At 41.4% G+C, this 23,300-nt stretch overlaps 1 protein-coding gene across 2 annotated transcripts; it reads right to left on the reverse strand.

The window, feature by feature from the left end:
- Window positions 1-2,089: 2,089 nt before the first annotated feature.
- TOR3A (torsin family 3 member A) lies at window positions 2,090-14,031 on the reverse strand. 2 transcript variants are annotated; one of them, XM_063134361.1, is made up of 6 exons: window positions 13,702-14,031; window positions 11,322-11,423; window positions 9,211-9,476; window positions 6,751-6,926; window positions 4,292-4,416; window positions 2,090-3,059 (listed from the first exon to the last, which is right to left on the reverse strand). In XM_063134361.1, exons 1-6 carry the CDS (start codon window positions 14,018-14,020, stop codon window positions 2,812-2,814), a joined length of 1,236 nt encoding a protein of 411 aa, XP_062990431.1. In that variant the 5' UTR covers window positions 14,021-14,031; the 3' UTR covers window positions 2,090-2,811. The 2 variants fall into 2 exon arrangements, with proteins under 2 accessions (XP_062990431.1, XP_062990423.1); XM_063134353.1 differs by having other exon boundaries at window positions 2,090-3,062.
- Window positions 14,032-23,300: the final 9,269 nt, after the last annotated feature.

Consider the following 23,300-nt stretch of genomic DNA (forward strand, 5'->3'; position numbering starts at 1 on the left):
TATAACAAGATGTGTGAAGGCCCTTGAACACTTGAAATTGCTATACAAACAAGATATGTATTAAGCCCTTTTAAATGGTTGAATCTAAGCATGTTTAAGTGTAGACTACCTGAGACCCCCATGTAAATCAGAGGGGGAGAAACTCGATATGACTTTAAGCAATTTTAATTCTTGTGCTTGGGACTGCCCATTCACCACTGCAAAAAAGCAGTTGCAGCGCCGTTATCACAATACGGTCCGAGAGGAGGGATTAAGACCTTTCTCCTCAATCTTCCCTCTGCTAAGTTTCTGTCTGTTCCATTTGAAAATTACCAGGCCCAAAGACTGTTCTTTTGAAAAGTGCTTAGGCCTTGGTAAGCCCCACCCCATGTTGGGATTTCAGTTGGTTGATGTCATTGGCCTGCCCATCCTCCCCAAATGCCTGTGCTTTGCAGTTTATGGTATATCTTTTAGCCAGAGGAGCAGTGCTGCTTACGTATCATACTTGCATTTTGCTGTACCTCAAGCAAGCTCAGGACAGCATAAATGGTGTTATTCCACTTATCCTTGCAACAATCCGTGAGGTGGAGAATGCCGGCACGTTGGGCATCACTGTGTTATGACGGGATTTGAATCACTGACCCCGGTCTATCCACATCATCACTCCAGTAGGACTCTGCCCAGCATTGCCTATTTGGACAGTCTGCATGATTGGAACCTGGCCAGACTGCCAAATCATTTTTTTTTTTAATTTGAGATTTTCCATCACAAAACTATGCCAGAAGCCCACATGTCCAATGGCCCAGCAGCTGATCACACTTCTGGTGTAGTATTGAACTCCACAATAGTTATGTTGGAAGGTACCCTTGACCTACAGGCCGGAGTATGGTTGCTCTGCCTGTTCTGTTTTCTTTCCCAAATGTGGATATTTCATCTTTGCTCACATGTTTTATCATTTGGCAGGCAACCCTAGACAGTCAATACAACCTTGTATTTTCTCTGGCTAGCAGTCATGAAGTGTAATAAGTCAATAAAGCTAGTGAATCTGTACTGTGCTTCTTCTCAGTACTACCGTTCTAAGATACCTCTTTGTAGAAAGTCCTTTGCAACTCAGATGGAGATCATTGGAAGCTCTGCTGGTACATGCATGCACTTCCTTGGACATGATATACATGTACAGGGACACATGACTTCACAACTACAGAATGCATGATTTCTTACCTTGCCACATTTTGAGATAAGTGAAGTATCTTTGGAACCAGAGAACAAAAGGCACAGTTGCTGACTGATGCATTCCATACAATTGAGTCCATATTTGGATTAATGTAATACTAAAGTTGGTGTGTATGGTGAAATGGGGTTGCACCAGCCCCACCCGCTGGGGCTGTAGCCTGCCTCCAGCCTTGCTGGACACCATGCATGGGTTAATATTTGTGCAGAGCTTGTGTGTGGAGGTTGAACATACATTAAGTCCTGCAAACAGCTGCACAACTCAATCCTATGTACATCAGACCTAAGCCAGGGATGGGGAATGTGTGTAACCCTCCAGATGCTGGACTGCATGGCTCACCATTAGTCTGCCCAGGGCTGATGGGTGTCGTATGCCCCTTCAGTTGATGGACTGCATATTCCCCACCCCAACCTGTACATCTGGCCAGTGGGGCTGCACTACCTTTTGGAGTGGGTAACTGCCAAGTTTTAGTTTACAGAGACACTGGTGTGCAATGCCAGCAAACACTGGCTCCTGCAAACAGCGCTTACTTTTATCGCCCATTGACAGTAAGCTTATTGCTCAAGTTCAGTGCTGAGTTGGAAGTGCATCAAGCTGGGGCCATGCAATTTTGTTTTTTGTACAGTGGTGGCTTGAGGCTCCGATATCAGTGGGGCTGTAAATCCACTGTGGGTTTCAGTCAGAACCATCCATATCTCTAAAAGAGCTATTTTGGGGGTGCGGGTGAAGTTCAGCACCTTGGAAAGCTTCAGAGTTCCAGCTAGGTCTGACTGAAACCCAGAATTTACACCCCCACTGAAATTGGAGTCACCAGCCTCCACTGCTTTTGTTACCAATTCTCCCAATGCACATACTTTGACTAGGCTAGCATAGCTGTTTACATTTTAATTCCTTGGCAGAAACATAATAAAAAATTGCATGTGTGAATTCTTAACAAGGTACATAAGTGCAGGGAAGCAGCAAGTAAGTGGTCATCATTTTCCAGCACATGCAGCAGTATGCCTGTGTCATTTAAAAGCTGGATGTTTACTTAAAAAAACACAATGCCTAGTACCCTGCCTCCGAGTTGGGGGCAAGATGGCTTATTCATATCTAATCTCAGTACAAGTTTTCTGGAAGAAGAAGTAGCTTGTATTGCAAGCAAATACTCCTTCTTCAGTCACACTGTTAAGGAGCAGAACTCAAAGTCACTTATACTTTCAAACAATTGCTCAAAGCAATTTCAGTCCTGAAGACAAAATGAAGAAGTCTTACTCTTCATACGGATGAGTTTCTTTCCCCACGATCGACCTAATTACCTGCTCAGTACAACGGATGAAAGTCCCATTTCGTTATCTTCTAAAATTGCACCTCTGCCTCTTCAGCAGCACCATTCATGTAGATTCCAGCTACGTAATGTTTGCTGATGAAAGTTCTCCAGCAACCTCCAACAGCACATTTCCACCTTCTCACGTTTTTTCCTGCCCAGAAGCCCCCGCATGGCAGGGAAATTTAATATCCCGTTGCAGTGCAATTAAATATTGCAAGGTACCTAACCCTTGTTCAACAGGAAATAGGGCAAGCTCTGTTGCAGTCCTTTGTGCTTTCAAACTCCCAGGAGATTAGGGAAGGAAGTAGTTTATACGCTGTGAGACTGACTTGCAACCCTGAGCAGAGAATAGTTTCTCCTCCTTGGGAACGAACACCATCATCCTTGCAACCTCATCCAGTGCCTCTTCAGTGAACGGAAGACCCCGGGCTAGGAAAGCGTCCCGAGCACACAGCTTCACGTGGCGGTACTCCAGAGGCAGGAAAGGGACCAGAAAGTCTATGAGGTTGTCTTCTAGAAGGTGGTTACGGGCGTAACCCTCTGCTGGGGGGAAAAAAGTATAAGGTATGCACGACACAAATCATTTCTCCAAAATATTGCACATCCTCCTTCTTACAGACATTGGCCAGGGAAGACTGGCAGTTGGTTACAGTTCCTTTCCTGGGGTGGGTGAGGGGTTGGACATTGATGGTGCTGTATAAAACCACCAATGGGCATGGTCTGTTGCAAAGTTACATCATCAAAACAGAACGGTCCCGTCTCCTAAAGCTTACAATTGAAATGTTGATAACTGAAGAAAGCAAACTGAGGAGAGGTAAGGGCAACAAAGGATGAATGTTAATTGTTGCCTGTACGTTCAGAGATACTTCATATATTTAGAGAACAAGAAAAGGTCTTGTGACAGTTTTTATGCACTAGAGTCCACTTCATCAAAAGCATGACGTGTTATCCTAAGCTGTGGATGGACGGGGGAGTAAACAGGTCAGAGAAAAAGGAAATGCAGAAAGCAAAGCCAGTGATAATTCCATTATTTTATTTATTTTTTGCATTTTTATACCACCCAATAGCCGAAGCTCTCTGGGCTGTTCTCAAAACTTAACATGGCATGTGTTAATAGGCTTACTAAGGCCAGATGTCTGTGCCATCACAAACAGTTGTGTCCACAGTGCATATTGTAGTAATCATGGCCTGTACGTTTTGCATTTTGTTTCACTCTGACTCATAGTTTACTTCCACCACTAAACCATCCGTATATCTATAGCAGCTCAGAATTACACTCCATGCATCTGCTGAAGTGGTCTCTTGTAGCCTATTATGGCATGATTACAATAAATTAGTCTTTAAAGTACCACAAGACTCGTCGTTGCTGTTTTGCTGTAACAGACAACTCTCTGAAAATTCATTCATTAGGAGTTTTGAGCAAGAGCCTCTTAAGCTGTGTGGGAGATGGACCATTTCACACATTGGGGGTAATCCAGTAGTCTGCTTATGCACAACCACAGTATGTTTATTTTACATTTTTAGATGTATGCTTTGGACATGTTCCTTGAAATGCAATTTTGAAATTGATAGGATAAAGCACATGGTGTGAAGAATGATTTTAAAGATGTACTTTTTAAAATAAGGGTTTTGATACAGGTAGACAATGCAGTCTGTATGGGGAAATATGAATGGTGTCAGAAGCAGTCCTTACAGAATTTCTGGAACTGCAGCCCCTCTGCTCCCACAGGCTTGCAATAATGAATACGAGGTCAGAACAAGGAGCCTCTCACCTGTGCCCTCCAGAAGCTCTGTCCTCAGGTGCTTCTCCAAGTACTCCATAGTGATTTCCTCTCTGGATCGACCAGCTTGCCAGAAGTCTAGGGCGACCTCATTGATGATATTGCCACCAGTGTTACTGGGTGGGGAAGAAGAACATGATTTCTGCATTTGGCCAACAGGATTCAGGGTTCTCAGAGAAAATAGCTTCTTCACCCAACCTGTCCTGCATTTTTCATGGCACCATTGGTGCAAAGCTCCTAGATTTTCCCTACCTTCACTCCTGGATTAGGAGGCATACCCTATTCCAACCTCCCTTAACCTGGGGACCTCCAGATGTTTTGGACTAAAACACCTTGGCCATGTGGGCTGGAGCTGACAGGAGTTGAAATCCAGAACATCTGGATGGCCCCAGGTTCAGGAAGGCTGTCCTATCCCATCGTTCTGGGAGTCCTCTCACCAGCCTTGGGAGCAGGAAAAGGATATGAGGTAAAATTCAGCATAAGTCCTCCAAGTAGACCAACTGAAATAAATAGGGCTTGTTAGGCATGGGTAACAAGTCCCATTCATTTCAATGGGTATACTCTATGTAGGACTTCTGTTGGATTTTACCTATGGAGCCCAGGATCAGGGGAAGAGGACTAGCTTGCAAAAAGCTACAGTTAATATACCGTATTTCTTCGATTCTAAGACGCCATCGATTGTAAGATGCACCCTAATTTCAGTACCACCAACAGTAAAAAAACGTTGTTTCTAAGAAATAATAAACGTACCCGCGATTCTAAGATGCACCCCGTTTTTAAAGACGTTTATATGGGGGGGAAGTGCATCTTAGAATCGAAGAAATAGGGGTAATACTAACAAAATACTTGAACCTGCTTCAAAGGTTTGAAGCATTTCATATGTATCCTTATAACCACCTTTTAAAGTAGGTCACTATTATTATCCCTATATTAGAGATGGGTATTGCTGAGGGTGAGAAAACGGTGGCTTGCCGAAGGTGGTTCTAATGAGTTTATGGCTGAGGGGAATTTTGAACTAGGGATGCCTTACTTGCATCTGGAGACATTGCACCACATCATGGTACAGAAAGTTGAAGCCAGGGCGATGGAACATCACTGATGCAGCCAGAGCATGTGCAACATGGTATGATTAAATCATCAGGTTTAGAAACCAGTGGGCTTACTTAGGCCTGGACAAAAAAGGACTTGGATATTCTTGATTACTGTACACCAGCCTTCCTGAATCCAGATGTGATGGACGGCAGCTCCCCAAATTATGGGCATTCTGCAAGTTGCAGTCCAATATATCTGGAGGTCAGCAGGTTAGAGAAGGCTGCTTTACAGAGTGAGTAACGCTGTCATTCAAGACGAGGCTTCAGTATCTTTATTACTGCAAGCCAGGTGAAAGGAGAAGGTAGCTCAAAAGCTATTCATGGAAGTGGCAAGACAGGTGTGTCACTTTCTGGAAACTGCAATCAGTTGTTAAGAGCAGGGCTGTGGAGTTCGCACATAAAACCTCTGACTCCTCTATTCATGGTGACTCCGACTCCTTTAATTATATATCAATTTAGGAAATAAATTTCCTATATATTTCCTACATCAACTGCAAGCACGCAACTTTTTAGAACCAACCTCTTAAAGCTCAGGTCTAAAGGCTATAGCTAAGACATTCTGGTTTTTTTAAATTTTATTTATTAAAGAAGCCCAAAAATGAAAACGATGTTATATTTTTATTTATTTATTTAATTGCATTTATATCGCCCCATAGCCGAAGTTCTCTGGGAGGTTTATCAAAAGACTATAGAGTATAAAGTCATAGGGTATGAAACTATAAAAGAAAATCAGGAACAACTTTCTCTACTAGTTCAAAAATCTAAAGTATATACTTTGATATCAAAGTCAAAACTACAAAAAAGTAAAAAAAAAACAATTGAACACCTAAAACAACTTAACAAATGACCATTTTAAAAGAAATGAACTCCGTTGGGTACATAAGTAACATAAACCTTTTTGGAGATTAAAGTATCATTTGAATATAAAATTCAAGTGAATATACATATCACAACTCTATATACAATTTAAATTTGTTCAGAGTCGGTACATTTTTACCGACTCCAGTAACCCAAGAATTGCTTCCAACTCCATGACTTCGACTCCACAGCCCTGGTTAAGAGTGCAATCCTATACAGGCTTAGACAGAAAAGAAAACCTACAACGCCCAGCATTCTACAACCCTATGCAAGGTTGACAGTTCCCAGCATGGCTGGCTGGGGAATGCTGGGACTTTTTTTTCCTATCCAAACTACATAGGATTGTGCCCTCCCTGCATCTCTAGATCTTCTTCCACAAATCTTTGCACTGGCCAAGAGCTACGCCTCCCCAAACTCACAGCCTTTTAAAACGCTCAGGTGCATCTGGAAAAGGCGAGCTTCCTTTTGTTCTCCGACCTTGAAAATACAACTAAAACTCACCTAAGGAATAAGAAGATGGACCGTCGGTAATCCACTGTGTCGATGCTGTCATAGTGATCCACGTAGGGTTTTAGGGCATCTAGGAGGTCGACATGCAGCTTCTCGGCCTCGTCAAAGATGAACAATGACTGCTCACAGAGCTGCACTGTCTCGCTGATCTGTTTTGCCAGCTGGACCTGAGTGGCCGGAGGAAAATGGAGTGAGTTGCACTTCAGGAGATTTATTTAATTGCCTGATGTCCCACCTTTTAGGATGTAACTTCACAAGGTGCCTTACAACAACTTATACATATAACACCTCGGACAGTAAAAACGTTAAAAAACAAGCCACTCCGTGAAACAACTAAAATGGCAGCAAAACCACAAAGTCAGCATGAGCCTCGGATGGCGCAGAGTGGTAAGCGGCAGTTAATGCAGCCAAAACACTCCCCACGGCCTGAGTTCGATCCCAGCGGAAGCTGGTTTTCAGGCAGCCGGCTCAGGTCGACTCAGCCTTCCATCCTTCCGAGGTCGGTAAAATGAGTACCCAGCTAGCTGGGGGAAAGGTAACTGCGACTGGGGAAGGCAAGGGCAAACCACCCCGCTACAAAGTCTGCCAAGAAAACATCAGCGAAAGCAGGCATCCCTCTAGGAGTCAGTAACGACTCAAGTGCTTGCACGAGAGGTTCCTTTCCTTTCCAGCATGAAACCATCAATAGCAAACTGAACAGAACAGTTCTTTAAAACCTGCTAAAAAAGCTGCCAATAAGCCATCGGAGGAGGGAGGGAGGTCATGTGCACGTACTGGGAAGGGAGTTACACAGATGTTGGCCCACCACAGAAAAGGCCCTGTTTCTGATAACTGCCAGTGATGGTTCTTAGAGTCAGACCAGTGAGCACAGCTTCTGAAGCTGATCTCAGGGCATGGGCAGGTTCATGTGGGTGGAGGTTGTCCTTCAAGTAACCAAGTCTCAAACTGAGCCTGGAAATGAATAGGCAGCCAATGCAAATTGTATGGAATTGGCATGTATTGTTTTCTAAATGCCTGGCAACCATAAGCATGCCAGCAGCTGCATTCTGGACTAGCCTGACGTTCTTGGACCGTCTTTAAAGGCAGCCCCAAGTAGAGAGCATTACAGTAATCTTGTCTGGATGTAACTAGGGTGTGTGTAACTGAAACTACATCTAAACTTACACTCCTATGCAAGTTTAGATGGGGAAAAAAAGTCCTAGGACTCCCAGCATCCCTCCTGCCAGAAATCCACCAACCAACATTATGCAGATGCAATTATGGTGGTGGAGTAAACTTCCTCTTCCATCACCACACAGTCAGCCTTATAACAGCCTCTAGCCTGTGTTCAATCATACTGTCTTTATGTCTTCCACCACTTGCTCCCTATTTGTCAACCCAGCCATTTCATTGCCTTCAGATCCTCTGACTTCCAAGGGGCTGAGACAGCTCTAGAACTGGGGCAAGTTCATTTGGGAGAGATCATATTGATGGCCCAAATCCTCACATTTCACAGGGGGAACTAGAGTCTCAGCAGGACCACCAGTCATCAGGATACACAAGGCTTTGAGGACAGACCATTAAGTTTGGTCCTCCACCCCGTGGAGGTCTGAGGCACCATGTAATTCAAACTTGATCAGACAGAGATCTGTCCATGACAATGGAATCACTGTTGACTCCCACACCCATAGATCACCTTCCCTGCAATCAGTACATCAAACCAAGTTCCAAGTATCTCCTGCCTCCTGACACTCATGGGGACTATGGTGAGTGTCATGGCAACCATGATGATCCAGGCATGGATGTTAAAGTCCCCGAGTGCAGTTTCAAGGGGCGAGGGAAGGAGGGAGGCAGTTGGGTGGGCAGTACATCCTGTCCCTTGAGCCCAGCACCAAGTAAAGACATTTGAAAGTAGCAGGCTGCTGGATTGGGTACCTAGTCAGAGAGATGGGATCTTTAGGGGCCAGAGCTAACTCTCTTCCCACCCTCCAAGCCAGGACTGCGCTTGGAGACTTGGCAGGTACATTTGGGTTCTATAAGCCCCTTCAATATGAAGAAGGAAATGACATGCATAGCAGGCAGAAGATACATAGCAAGACTGAACAGCACAGCAGACTTAAAACCAATATAGATTTGGGGGATGGCATCACATTATACCAGCCTTCCCCACCCTGGGGTCTTCCAGATATGCTGGACTGCAACTCCCATCATTCCCTGCCAGCATGGCTGAGAATTATGGGGCCAATAGTACAATACATCTGTAGGGCCCCAGGTTGGGGGAGGCTGCATGATACTCAGGAAGGCTAGAATTGTACCACAGTCCTCTGACTGCAAATTGCAAAATGTCAAGAAGCAAAGATGGGCCCTCTCTCTTCATTGGGAAACAACCAAAACAAGCATGCAACACACCAGAGGTTCTACCTGACTTGGCCGAGTGGTTAAACCTCCCCCTGAAAAAAGCAGGCCTCTCACCTTGTATATGTCCACATATTTGGAATGGGGGAAGTGAAATAGTGAGATGAAGACTTTGGCACAGTCACTCTTCAGGCCATCCCGGTAAAGATGTTCCGCTATTAGGCGGGCCACAAAGTTCTTGCCCGTGCCAGACCAGCCGTGGAAGGAAAGACTCAGCGCTTTCTCTGGCTGTGGGGTCTCCAGGAAGCCTTGAATGGCCTTCAGCACAACATCTTTCGCCAGGTGTTGTCCATGGAGTCTGCTGCTCAGGTCCAGCTCTAACCCTAGTGGGGGGGAGGTGGAAGGAGAGGGGATCACTTGCCTGTCATTTTGGAGCTGAGAGCGCACATGCCATGGAGGAAAGGCAGCACTGCTAGAAATTCATCCACTAAACTCAGGGCTCTGCGGGGATTGCATGGAAACACAAAGCCACAAAACGTGGGGCTGGCTCCTGAATCCAATTTCCAAAGCATCTCAGCATTCTTCCTTCCTTAAGAAAGTTTCTAGCCCCCTATGGCTATGCATGTTTGATGGAGGTGAGCAATGCCTGGTGCCATTTCAGAAAACAGGGACTTTGGGTGGTGTTTCAGTGCCCTGTGTAGTCTTTTGATCTTCCCAACCATCTGCAGAAGCAGAATAAATTATGTAAACTAAAAGGAGATCATGCAGATGTGCATGGATCATCTAGTTTGCAGAACTGAGCTTTCTTTGCCACAAAATTCATGTTATCTTGTTATTTAAGGGGGAGACATAATATATCAAAGCGCAGAGTGTAAGCAGCTCTGCTTGGTAGCTCTGCTTGCTTTATGTATTTATTTAGATTTATTCGTAGTGCAAAGAACTTGACATATTCAAAGGGATCTTGTCCTGTTCTAACTAAGGGGCAAGTCCGCACCAGGCTTGATCTGAGAATCCCTGCTTTCTTTTTTGGCCCCAGTCCAATTAAAGTTAGTTGCGATTTGGTCCCATGGAAAGTCTCAGGACTGGAAGTTAATTATTAACTGGCTTCCTTGATTGCCATGGGACTTAATTGGATCTGACTTTAGGTGGATTGAAGCCTTTTACAACGGAATGTTTTTAATCTACAAATGAGATTTATAGGGTGTAACTACCCAATTGTTAGCCAAAGCTGTACAGGTACACTTTGTACCATACATAGGGTAAACATTAGACAGATGGTAATCTAGCTGTGGTTGAGCCTACAGGGCTCACTATCTGCAAAAGGCGAGGTATAAGTCACTAAGGAACATATCCCCTGATAAATTTGGTGGTTTTAAACAAAGGGCTGAACCTCAGGCAGGGCAGGGCCTTCTGGCATCTTAGCTTCCCTGAATTCAGGTTTGGCATTTACCTGACCCAGTTTTCACAACTTGCTGGCTGCCAGAGGATGGATATGGGTCCCACACACAATGGGTTGTACTTCTACCTCCAATATCTTACACTGGCCTTCTCCAACCTGGTGTCCTCCAGATGTGTGGCACTGCAGCCCCCATTAATTCTCAGATGCTGCCCCAATGGAGTTCTGATTTGGAGTGTTCCCAATATTTCCAGTTATTGAATAGATTTATATATTGCTCATTGTATTTTAAAATATTTCTATGAGGTTTTGGATTGCAACTCCCACAATCCCTGAGCATTGGCCGTTTTGGCTGGGGATTATGGGGTTTACAGTTCAAAACATCTTGAGGGCACCAGGTTGCATATACCTTGGTGTAAAGCATGGGTGAGCAGAAAGTAGAGTTCCAGATGTTTGGGACTCCCAGAAGCCCCTGCCAGTATGCTGGGAGATTAAGTTCAAAACATCTGGAGATGGACCCAAATAAACAGGATAGACTTATGGCTACCAAGTCGAAGATGAGTGGTTTTTGTTGGCAAAAGAATAGAGGATGACTTCAATGTGGGCATTGATGATGGGTGGACTCCTGAGGGGAGAGAGCTTGGCTTTCCTGAGTTGGTCACCACCCAACAGTGCTCTGCACTACAAGGGATGCTATACTGCTTGAGAATGAAATATTTTAAAGAAAAATAGGACTTTTCAACAAAACGAAACCCCAGGTGTGCTAGAACCCTCTTAGGGTACCATTACATGGGAGTGTTGCAATTAGTCCCCTGGGAAGCAAAGTCTTTACCTGTGATGTTGTTGGTCACTCTGCAGTCTCCTGTTGCACAGCACCTGCCAAAGCTGCAGTACCAGCTGGAGACAATCTCGCTCATGATGGGCAAACTCCACCCTAGAAGAAAGTTGAGCCAGGATTAGAAAAGAAAACAAATGAGCTACCCCTCTGTCCATGGCTCTCGAAGGGCATGCTTCCCCCTAGCCTTCCTCATTCATCCTTACACAACTACTTTGAAGCATTGGCTATTAATATTCCCATTTCACTGATGGGAGAAATGAGTGAAAAATTGGCTTGGCCAAAGCAACCAATGCTCCTATAGCAGCTCTAGCTGCCCTCTTCTCCCCTTCTCTTTGCACCACTAGAAATGCATAGAGGGTTTCAGGGAGGGGACGGGAGAGTGACTTGTCTGCTCCTCCATCTCTGGCCAGAGGCTGCATTCCTACTGAGCTCCTTGTCACTTCTGTATTAAATTGAACTGGCTGGTACTCTACCTGCCCATGCACTATAAGGATACAGATGGGTGCCTCTGTTACTTCAGCAAGAAATCCTAGTCTTTGCTTTTCTCTTTGGTGTCTCTTTCTCCTCATTGAGTTCCCTCCCATTGAAGCCAATTAAGAAGTTAGACCATCCTCCCCAATTCTGTTGTCCTCCAGATGTGTTGGACTGCAACTCCCATATTCCCAGCTGTGGATGGTATGCTGGCTGGGAATGATAGGAGTTGTAGTCCAACACATCTGGAGGGCACCAGGCTGGGGCAGGTTGAATTACACAGAGCCAACCATGGACAATCATAGTGGCTTGTTCTAGCATGCAATGGAAAAGTTTTGCATCAGTACAATGAACTATATTGTGCCAGGGTGGTGTTGTGCGACCACACACACACACAATCCCTGCAAGCAGAAATGATCATAGCTCCCTGAAGTGCCATTATTTATTATTATTATTATTATTATTACTACTACTTCTTCTGAGGGGTTTTTGCACAGAGCATTAAAATTGGCACCCCCACTTGTTGCCTGAAGTGGTACAATCCACATATGACTTTACCACCTTACCCTGCTGAATGTGTGACTGGTATGGTATTGAGTTTAGGATAGTTCAGAGGCCATTTTTTACTTATAACGTTTCTTAAGGCGCAAACTTTAGACAGCCACAAGTCCTACAACTCTCAGAATGGCCCAACCAGTATGGAATTGTAGGACTTTTTCCTGTCTAAACATGCATAGGTTTATGCCTTTAGTGATGTTTCTTAGTTATATTAGTTATATTTCTGTAACTGTTGCACTCAAGGCAATATGCAAAGCATTATAAAAATTATAATCACAGATAATCACAGATCTTATAGTAAAATAGTAGAGAAGTTATACTATATAGTAAAAGCTGAAGTCTAGTAGGAAAATATTTATTTGCTCTTTTAATCAATTTCTGCTGGCCGCTTCTTAGAGGCAGGCACGATTTTATTTATTTATTTATTTTATTTATTTATTTATTTATTACATTTTTAGACCGCCCAATAGCCAAAGCTCTCTGGGCGGTTCACAAAAATTCATGATCCTGTTTAAAGGCCAAACTAAGCAATAGCTTGGTTCTAATATTGATTCATTATCTGTCTATTAAAACGTAATATATGCAATCTAAAATAACTGCAATACACAATATATGTAAAATAAAACCAACTGTACAATCACAATTATAAAATGTCACCAAAAAAAGAAACAGTGACCCCCCCCACTGCAAGCCATACTCAGAAATATAATCTGAATCAAGGCTCAGAAACATAATCTGAATTAAGTCCAGAAACATAATCTGTACAGATGGACAGAGACATGGGGTTGGATTCAGTTTTAAGCTAGATTAGCTGCTCTGGTGGAAGTGGATTTCCCTGCCTCCTCCTTCCCATGGCAGCCTCTCCAGCTCCCTTGAAAATGCTACACAGAATCAGGAGACCTTGCTGAATGGGGTGAGCGATGTTGTGGGGAGGGGGAATCCCCTCAAATTGGGTGGAGGGACATTCTGCAAGCAGAGGCCTTCCTCTTTTTGCAGAAGGAAGGTCCAACCCATGCAGTTCTTTGCATGGCTACTGAAATTAAGATCCACTGTATTCAATGGGGATCCCTGTTGGGTAAGTGTGTAAGTGTCTTCCCCGATCAGGTGCCCTCCAGATGTATTGCATTGCAACTCCAACACATCTGAAGAGCCCCAGGTTGGAGAACGCTGGCGTATAGGATCGCAGCCTTAACAGGTGGCCCCAAACGAAGAATGAGAGATCCGTCAGGCCATGCAACCATCACTGTTCAAGGGAGGTCGCCAAATTCTGCAAAGCTGCGTCTCTGCATGGATGGGACCTCTGCACAAGCAGGTCTGGGGAAGAGACGAGCCCACAGCGCCTTACCTCGTCGTTCCAGGACGACTTGGCCGCCTCCTCCGGCCTCTTCCGCCGCCGCCGCCGCCGCCTCCTTCTCCTCCTCCTCTTCCTTCTCCTCACAGTCCTCCTGCCAAACCTTGCAGGCCACCAAGTGCCAATACCTCCGGGAGAGGGCCCTCACGGCGCCCAGGTGGCTCTGCAGCCTCTCATAGTGCTCGTCGCCCAGGAGGGCTGAGCTCGGAGCTGCTTCCCTGCGCTCCCATGGCCTGCTCTGCCGGGCCGGGCCCTGGCCGCCCGTACAGCCATAACAGAGGCAGAAACAAAGTAGCAACACTCTGCGCGCCATGGCTGGCTCGCGAAAACCAAACCCAGCCCTGCAGTTCCTTAAATTCCTAATCCACTTGCCGGGAATGGTGATCTCACTTCCTATCCGTTTCCTATTGGGGTTGCCTTGGGAACTGCCTATTTCCTACACACACACACACACACACACACACACACACACACACACAAAAAGAGAGGCGGTGCTTGCCTCTGTGCGCAGTCACCAGCTGACTCTGGAGAGGAAACACTCTTGAAATCCATCCCGCCTGCCCCCCTTCCTCCCGTGTAATGATGGAGACGGGCAGCACTTTGCTTTGCTTTCTTCTGACGTTATTTATTTATTTAGAATATTTAGATACCGCTCCCCATTGAAAAGTTTCGGAGCGGTGTGCAAGACAAAATGAAAATAAAAACAGAATAGAACAGTTAAAACAAAAATTTAAAAGGAGCAAAAACAGAGATTCAAGGCTGCATATTAAGGAAAGGCTTCTTGGAATAAAGATGTTTTCAGGAGGCGCCAAAAGGAGTACAAGGTTGGAGCCTGCCTGACCTCCAGAGGCAGGGAGTTCCACAGGAGGGGAGCCACCACGCTGAAGGCTCTTCCCCTGGTGGATTCCAATCGGAGGATGGATCTATGTGGAACCACCAGGAGCAGGCCCTCGGATGAGCAGTACGACAATGGAACCAGTTACCTGTAGTATTTATGGTTTCATATATCTGAAGAACTTCCTACAGCCAGCATACGAAGAATAACCTTTATTTCAAGTGAGTCATGATACATACAAAAACTGCCTCTCCCATGTCAGGTGAATGCATTTATACAAATCACTAGAACACTCACTCAAGTCAATTAACCCAATCAGCACACAATCATTACATCTTTCCTTTTTTCTATTTTTTTCTTTTAATTTTCGTACCCAAATCTTAGAGGTTTTCTCACAATTCTTCCTCTAGATGTGATTATTGGTTTCTCCTCCAGCTCCATCTTTTTTTCTTCATTCTGTTCCATATTTACACTTCCACCACCTTCTTTCTCACTCTCCCTATCATGACTTTCCTCACTCATCCTTTTCCCAGACATTTGTAAGTCCTTTCTATTTCTCCTATATAACCTTTCATCCTGCGTTTCCACCACATATGATCTAGGATTTTGATGATGCTCAATTACTTTTGCTGGTTGCCATATTCCTTCTTTCTGAATAGTAACTCTTTCTCCCACATCCAGTGGTGGCAATAGCTTAGCCCCATGATCATAATAAATTTTCTGCTTTTTCTGTCTTTTTTTAAACTGTTCTTGCACCCTACTATGTGAAATACCTTCTGGTTGCAGCAATGTCTTTGCTACAGGTAATCTTGTTCTCAACCTTCTTCCCATTAGTAGCTGTGCTGGGGACTGATTATCTAGCATAGGTGTATTTCTAAGATCTAACAGGCAAAGATATATATCTGTATTATCCAAGCTACTCTTCTTTAAGATCTTTTTGACTGTTTGAATAGTTCTTTCAGCCATTCCGTTTGATCGTGCACAATATGGACTAGAAGTGACATGCACAAAATTCCATTCTTTTGCAAACATTTTGAATTCCTTAGAGTTAAATTGAGGACAATTATCAGATATTACAGTTTCAGGTATGCCATGTCTAGCAAATACAGATTTACAATGCACGACCACACATTTACTAGTTAGCATTTCCAATGCACAAATTTCCACAAATTTTGAATAATAATCTACTATCAAAAGATATTCTTTCCCATGAAACTCAAATAAATCTATTCCCAGCTTCTGCCAGGGTCTTTCTGGTATTTCATGAGGCAACATTGGTTCCTTTTGATTATTATTTCTGAAAGTTTGACATACCTTACAATATTGTATTAATCCTTCTATTTGCATGCACATACCTGGCCAAAACATCACATCTCGAGCTCTTCTCTTACATAACTCAATTCCCAAATGACTTTCATGAATTAATTGCAACATTTCTTTCCTTAACTTTTGAGGCACAATCAGCCTATCATTTTTAAATAATAATCCATCATACACACTTAATTCCTCTCTATAATTCCAATATGGCTTAAGTCCTTCAGATACTTGTGCTTTCCTTTCTGGCCACCCTGACAAAATAACTGTTTAATTCTTGCAGAACATTATCTTCTGATGTTATTAATTTAAATTCCTTATATTTTGAGTCAGAAATAGGTAAACAAGACATTAGCAGATTTACAGCCACTTCAGCTTCTTCAGTGTTAAAATTTTCTCCTGACGTCATATAAGCTCTTGATAATGCATCAGCTATTTTCAACTCTTTACCAGGTTTATATTTTACATTCAGATGGTATTTCTGTAATGTTTACAACCATCTCTGAATTCTTAGAGGAGCAGCATGTAATGATTTTTTAAAAATTACTTCCAGTGGTTTATGATCAGTTTCAACAGTAATTTCTCTACCATATATGTATTGATGGAATCTAGTACACCCAAATACAATAGCCAACATTTCTTTTTCTATTTGTGCATATGATTGCTGACACTCATTCATTGCCTTAGAAGCATATGCCACTGGTAAACCTCCTTGCAGCAAAACTGCTCCCAATCCTGTACCACTAGCATCTACTGATACAACCACAGGTTCAGTAACACTATAATATCTTAACACAGGAGCTTTTGTTAATATCTGTTTTAATTCATTATATGCTTCTTCATGACTCTGGGTCCATTCAAACTCTACCTCCTGAGTTAGAAGTTGTCTCAAATTATTTGTCAATGTAGCAAGATTTGGAATGAATTTAGCCAAATAATTAACCATGCCTAAAAATCTCTGTAACTCCTCTTTATTTTGAGGACTTGGCATTGCAATAATAGCTTCAATTTTACCTCTATCAGGTTTTATTCCTTCTATAGTCAAAATATGTCCCAAATATTTGATTTCACTCATAGAAAATTTACATTTATCTTTGTTCAATTTCAAATTCTTTAATCTACATCTTTCTAGAACTTGTCTAACTCTTTCATCATGTTGTTGTTGTGTCTTTCCCCATATCAAAATGTCATCAATATAACACACAACTCCTTCTAACCCTTCAAACACTTGTTGAATGGCTCTTTGATATATTTCAGGAGCAGATGAGATACCAAAAGGCATTCTAGTAAATCTATATCTGCCAAAAGGTGTAATAAAAGTACATAGTCTGGAACTCTTTTCATCCAGTTTGATCTGCCAGAATCCATTACTAGCATCCAACACAGAAAACACTTTTGCACCTGACAACTCACTAGTAATTTCATCTACTGTAGGTAATTGAAAGTATTCTCTTTGGATTGCTTTATTCATATCCCTTGGATCCAAACAAATTCTTATTTGATCTTTACCGGGTTTGTCCACAATTACTATTGAATTTACCCATTCAGTAGGTTCTTCTACTTTAACAATTACACCCATTTGCTCCATTCTTCTAAGTTCTTTATCCACTTTTGCTCTTAACAGAACTGGAATTTTACGAGAAGCGTGCACCACTGGTGTTACCTGTGGATCCATTTTAATTACATATTGACCTGGCAAACATCCTACTCCCTGAAACACATCTTTTTTTTTAACACATAAACAACAACAACAACAACAACAACATACTACATAATGTTGAATATTGAATACATAATATCTTATCTTAATAACATAATCAAAATTAACATACAAGTGCACCCCCCACCTCGGGATCTCATTCCTGATTCCAGAATCTCATACTTTCTTCTGCTGGTGGTTTCCCACTTCCTTTAGAAAACACAAATATTAGGAACTGTTTCCAAATTCCTTCAAAATCATTTGATTTAGCTATACCTCTTCTCCATTTAATATTACTTGTTAATTTATCATTAATAGCTATATCCCAAACTTCTCTATACCATTCTTCAATAGAATATTCCCCTTGAATCTTCCAGTTCCTAGCTACAATCAATCTTGCTGCGATCAACAAATTCGTTATCAGTTCCTTAATTTCCTTTTTACATTTAAAGTCTTCTTCAAATAGTGACAGCAATGCAACTTTTGGTGTTCGTTCTATCTTCATTTCCACAATTTCTTCAATCTCCAAAAACACCATCTTCCACAATTTCTGAACATAGTTACATTCCCACCACATATGCAAATACGTTCCTTTAACCCCACAACCTCTCCAACAATTTTCTGATTGCTGATTGTTTATCTTATTCAATCTAACCGGAGTTAGGTACCACCTCCATACAATTTTAAAATAATTCTCTTTTATTCTTACTGACATATTTCTCAACGCTCTTTGTTTCCATAATCCCTCCCAACCCTGTTGTCCTATTTGTACCTTCAAATCTGTCTCCCAAACCATTTTACCCGAATTATCCACCGTCCCTTTCTCCACCAATATTCTATATATTTCACTCATCAACCCTTTTAACACTGTTCTTTTCTCCCTTTCATTATCTTTCTTAACTATTAGTTCCTCAAACTTTGTTAATTCTCTACAATCTCCATTATCTCTTACCCACTTTTTAGTCCACTGTTCTAATTGCCTATAATTTAACCAAGTTAATTTTTTATCCTTCAAAACCTCTTCCATATCCTCTCTTATACTCATTCCTCTTAACCAATCCCTTAATTTCATTTTATTTTTTTCTATTAAAACTTTACTTAATCTACTCTTTAAGTCCACCGGGAAATTCTTCAACATTATTACCGGTGACAAAGGAGAGCTGCTTGGAAGCAGCTCCCCTTTATATTTACTCCAAATTTCCCAGTGAGACCTCAAAAGCGGGTTATTTATACTTTCCACCCATTTTTTTTCCTTCCATAAAATATACATTTTCCAATTTAGTCTCTATATTACTCGTAATTTTTTCTTCCATCCAATCTAATTCCCCTAATCCTGTAATTGCCTCCACTATACATCTTAATCTATTAGCTACATAATATAATTTAATATTCGGGAGACCCAATCCTCCCTTTTTTTGGCTCAAATACCATTTACTTTTATTTACCCTCGCTTTCTTATCACCATTACAATAATTATTTATAATCCTTTGCCAACTTTTTAGCTCTAATTCTGAAATTTTTATTGGTAGCATCCTGAACACAAAATTAATCTTTGCTAAAATCTTCATTTTTATTAATGCTATTCTTCCAAACCAAGATAAATTTAACCTTTTATATTTTTCCAATTTTGCTAAAATCTCTTTTTTTAACACATTTAAATTCTCTTTCTCTAAACTCTCTAGCTTCTGCGTGATTTTTATTCCCAAATATCTAATCTGATTCTTAACTCTCATTTCTCTTCCCTTTTCTTCCCAATCCTTCTCTTCCTTTTTAGTATAATTAAACAACATCAATTCTGATTTAGACCAACTTATTTTTAACCCCGTAATATCCTCAAATTCTCTCAGTTGCTGTTTAATTCTCCCCATCTTCTCTATTGGATTCTTTATCGTCAACAAGGTGTCATCTGCAAACATATTCAATTTAATTTCTTTCATACTACCTATTCCTTCAATCTCCTCATCTTCTCGTATTGCATTCGCCAATAATTCCATTACCATTACAAATAGGACTGGTGAGAGCAGACAACCTTTCCTTGTCCCTCTGGCTAGTCGTATCTTATCTGTCACACCATCATTCACTACCACTACGGCTGTATTTTGAGAGTATAACTGTTCTATTATCGCTTTAAATTTATTTCCAAACCCCATTTTATTTAAAACCATCTTTAAAGCTTGCCAGCTCAAACAATCAAAAGCCTTAAAAATATCCAATGCCAGAATTCCCGCTTTAACCCTAGACTTATTTATCACCTGTATTACATTTAATACTCTTCCCACTAAATTAGACATCTGTCTACCTGCCACAAATCCACATTGGTCCTCCCCTATGTATTCCTCTATAAATTTATTCAACCGCCTTGCTAAAATAGTTGAAAAAAGCTTAGCATCTTGGTTTATTAATGAAATAGGTCTATATGAATGAGGGACAGTCAAATCTTTATCTGGTTTTGGTATTAAAATTATTAATGAATGTTCCCATGATTCTGGCGTTCTATCCCCTTCCAATATGGAATTATACAAATTTAATTTTGGTATTAAAATTCCTTTAAAAACCTTATAATATTCTGGTCCTAAACCATCTACCCCCGGTGATTTACCCAGCTTCAAATTCTCAATTACTTCTTCTACTTCTCCTTGAGTTATTACCTTTTCCATTAACTCTTTATGCTCTATTTTTATTCTCTTCTTTATATATTTTTCTATATAAGCTTCCAACTTTTGTTTTTGAATATCCTTTCCCTTATACAATTCTTGATAAAACTCCTGAAAAATCTTTACTTTATCCTTCATTGTATGACAATACTTCCCTTGTTTATCCTTCAAAATCCCTATCCCATTCCTGGCTTTTTCTTTTTGTGTGAGCCTGGCAAGCACTCTAGAATTCCTGTTACTGTTTTCGAAATACTCCCTTTTCATATATATTAAATTCTTTTGAACCTCCTCTAAATTTAAATTTTCTAATTGTTTTTTCTTTGCTTGTATTTCTATTAATTTATATTTATTTTTATGTTGCCAATAATCTTTCTCCATTTTCTTAATCTCTTCCTCCAATTGTTCCTGCTCTGCTACTTGTTGCCTTCTTAAATTACACATTTCCCTAATACATATCCCTCTTGATACTGCCTTCATGGTATCCCAAACTACTGCCCTTGACGTTCCTCCCTTCTCATTAATTTCCCAAGCCTCTGTCAATTCTCTTTGCATTTTTTCTACCACCTTATTATACTTCAAAAGTTTTGTGTTTAGTTTCCACCTAAACGCTTCCTTATAATTCTTTTTAACTGTAAATTCTAAACTTAACAATGCATGGTCTGTTACCTTTATCACCCCCATTTCCATTTTACATATCTTACTTGAAAACTCTTTTGAAACCATTATATAATCTATTCTAGAGTATGTCTGATGAACTGAGGAGTAATAAGAAAATCCCGGATTCAGGCCATTCAGTAAACGCCAACAATCTACATAATCTTTTTCTTTTACTAGTTTATTCAATATAGTAATATTATTTATTTTTTCCACATTTGTGGGGTTTGATCTATCCACTCTATTATCCATTACCATATTAAAATCCCCAGCTAAAATTAGATATCCTTCCCTAAACTCCTCTATTTCATTAAATAAATTCATAAAAAACTCTCTATGTCTCTCATTAGGGGCATAAACATTTACTAATGTATATTGCTCACTTTCTATTTGCCCCTTTATCATAAGATATCTCCCATTATCATCCTTTCTTACAGTTTTCAATATGAATCCACTTTTTTTTAAAATCAAAATTGCTACTCCATTTTTTTTGACGTCCCTAATGACTTTTCATAATAAACAGACCACCTTGTCCGAATTTCATTTACGCCATCAAATTTTTGGTGTGTTTCTTGCAACATAATAATATCCGATCTTTCTTTATTTAACATTTGTTCTATTCTCCTCCTTTTCACGACTGCCCCCAGACCTTTAACATTGAGCGTTGATACTTTAATGTTCTTATTCATAATCACCCTTTTGATTTTCCTTCCGATCCCGTGTGCTCTGCAACTCAAAAACATATACAACAAAAATAAAAATAAACCCTGAACCCCCCTTCATCCCCCTCCCTCCCACCCTATTAATCCCCCCAACCCCTCTTCCCCCCCACTACTTTCCCCCTCCCCATATCCCCGTGAGTCTATTACTCCGGCCATCTAACTTAGGGGAGAGGGGGGAGGTGGTGCCCCGCCCTAACGGCAAGATCTCTGTACTTAATTACTTATCATATTAATTATCTCATAACAGCATTCCCCATTTACCCCGTCCCAGACGCCCCGGCTTTGGCTCCATTCCCATCTCCAGCTCCAAGACTTGCATCCTTAAATAACCCCAAACTCTTCAGCAGCTCCTTGCCTTGCTCCAGAGAGGTTACTCTGTGTTCGCCCCCAGCATAGGAAAACTTTAAAAAAACAGGGCAACCCCAAGCATATCTCACTGTATTTTTTGTTAGCGTTTCAGTTATTTGCTTAACGCTGCGCCTCCATTGGAGTGTTTGCTGACAAAGATTGTTGTATACTTGCGCTGCTTTGCCTTTATATTTAATCATGACCATAGCCCTCAATTTCTTCATCACTTGCTCTTTTTTGTAGTAACTGCCAAATCTCACAAGAATGTCTCTGGTTGATCCTCTATACTTTGCTCCTCCCATTCTATGGATCCTTTCAATATCACAGTCTTTTATATCCAGATCTGGCATCATATCGTTGAACCACTTCAAAACTATTTTTCTCAAATCCTCTCCTGGTTCTTCAGCAAATTGTTTAATGCGTACATTGCAATGACGATCCTGATCTTGAAGTTGGATCAACAATAAATCTTGACTTTGAAATTTTACCTCACAACTTTTTTCAAAGACATCCTGTTTTTTCACAAGTGCTTTAACTTTCCACATCCAGCTTCTTTATCTCTCTATCATTTTGCGCGATCTTATCTGCAAGCACTCCCATTCGTGCTGCTGCGTTCTTTTCATTAACATCCATTTTCTTGCTCAAAGTAGCAGTGCTATCCAGAATCAGTTTCTTCAATTCTTCCAATGCAGCTGAAATTGGCACCGTGCCAGAACCCTCAGCCATCTTGATAGATCCGTCGGAATCACTTCCAGAACTTTGTAAGTCTTTTTCTACAGACACTTTCTCAAGACGGGCCAAATTATGATTAGAAGGATGAACTCTTTGCCAAGTAGCCTTCCCCGGGGTTTTTTCCCCTTTTTTTCTAGCGTACGGCATGGGTCTATTTTTAACTCTGAGTCAATGTCCCGTTACATTCCACCCATCTCTCATTCTCCGCAAAATAAACACTTCTTCAGTGCTTTTTTAGAGGGTGTATTTACTGCCAAATAAACCTTTCTCTCAGATTAGGAGTATAAATCACCGCTTATCAGACTTAGGAGACGGGAGAGCTGTAGTAGTTAGTTTCGTTTTTCAAGTCCCCCCTCCTTCCGTCTGTTTACAGCCAAGGAACGGGCTGCTTCCTCCCTCCTTTTTCTGAGTCTGCTTCCAAAAACAGGATTTTCACCCTCTCTTAGCACTCATAATGATCAACCTTCTTTTTCATTAACGACCCATGCCTTTTTAAATGAGATAATTAGCTTTCCAGATTTTCCCAATCGGGAGGTCTTAAGGAGAGATCTTACCAGCCATGGCGTCCGGCTCCGCCCCCCCGAAACACATCTTCATATTGTTTAGATATTTCTATTCCTTCCTCTCCTTCTAAC

This window comes from Elgaria multicarinata, chromosome 1 (assembly GCF_023053635.1).
Source record: "Elgaria multicarinata webbii isolate HBS135686 ecotype San Diego chromosome 1, rElgMul1.1.pri, whole genome shotgun sequence".
In the NCBI taxonomy this organism is placed as follows: domain Eukaryota; kingdom Metazoa; phylum Chordata; class Lepidosauria; order Squamata; family Anguidae; genus Elgaria; species Elgaria multicarinata.

Excerpts from the sequence above, each read along its gene's own strand:
- TOR3A (XM_063134353.1), bottom strand. The coding sequence starts at position 14,020 with ATGGCGCGCAGAGTGTTGCTACTTTGTTTCTGCCTCTGTTATGGCTGT. Across the intron at positions 9,477-11,321 it reads AGTGACCAACAACATCACAG|GGTTAGAGCTGGACCTGAGC; the intron begins GTAAAGACTTTG and ends CCCCCCCACTAG. Across the intron at positions 6,927-9,210 it reads AATATGTGGACATATACAAG|GTCCAGCTGGCAAAACAGAT; the intron begins GTGAGAGGCCTG and ends CCGGCCACTCAG.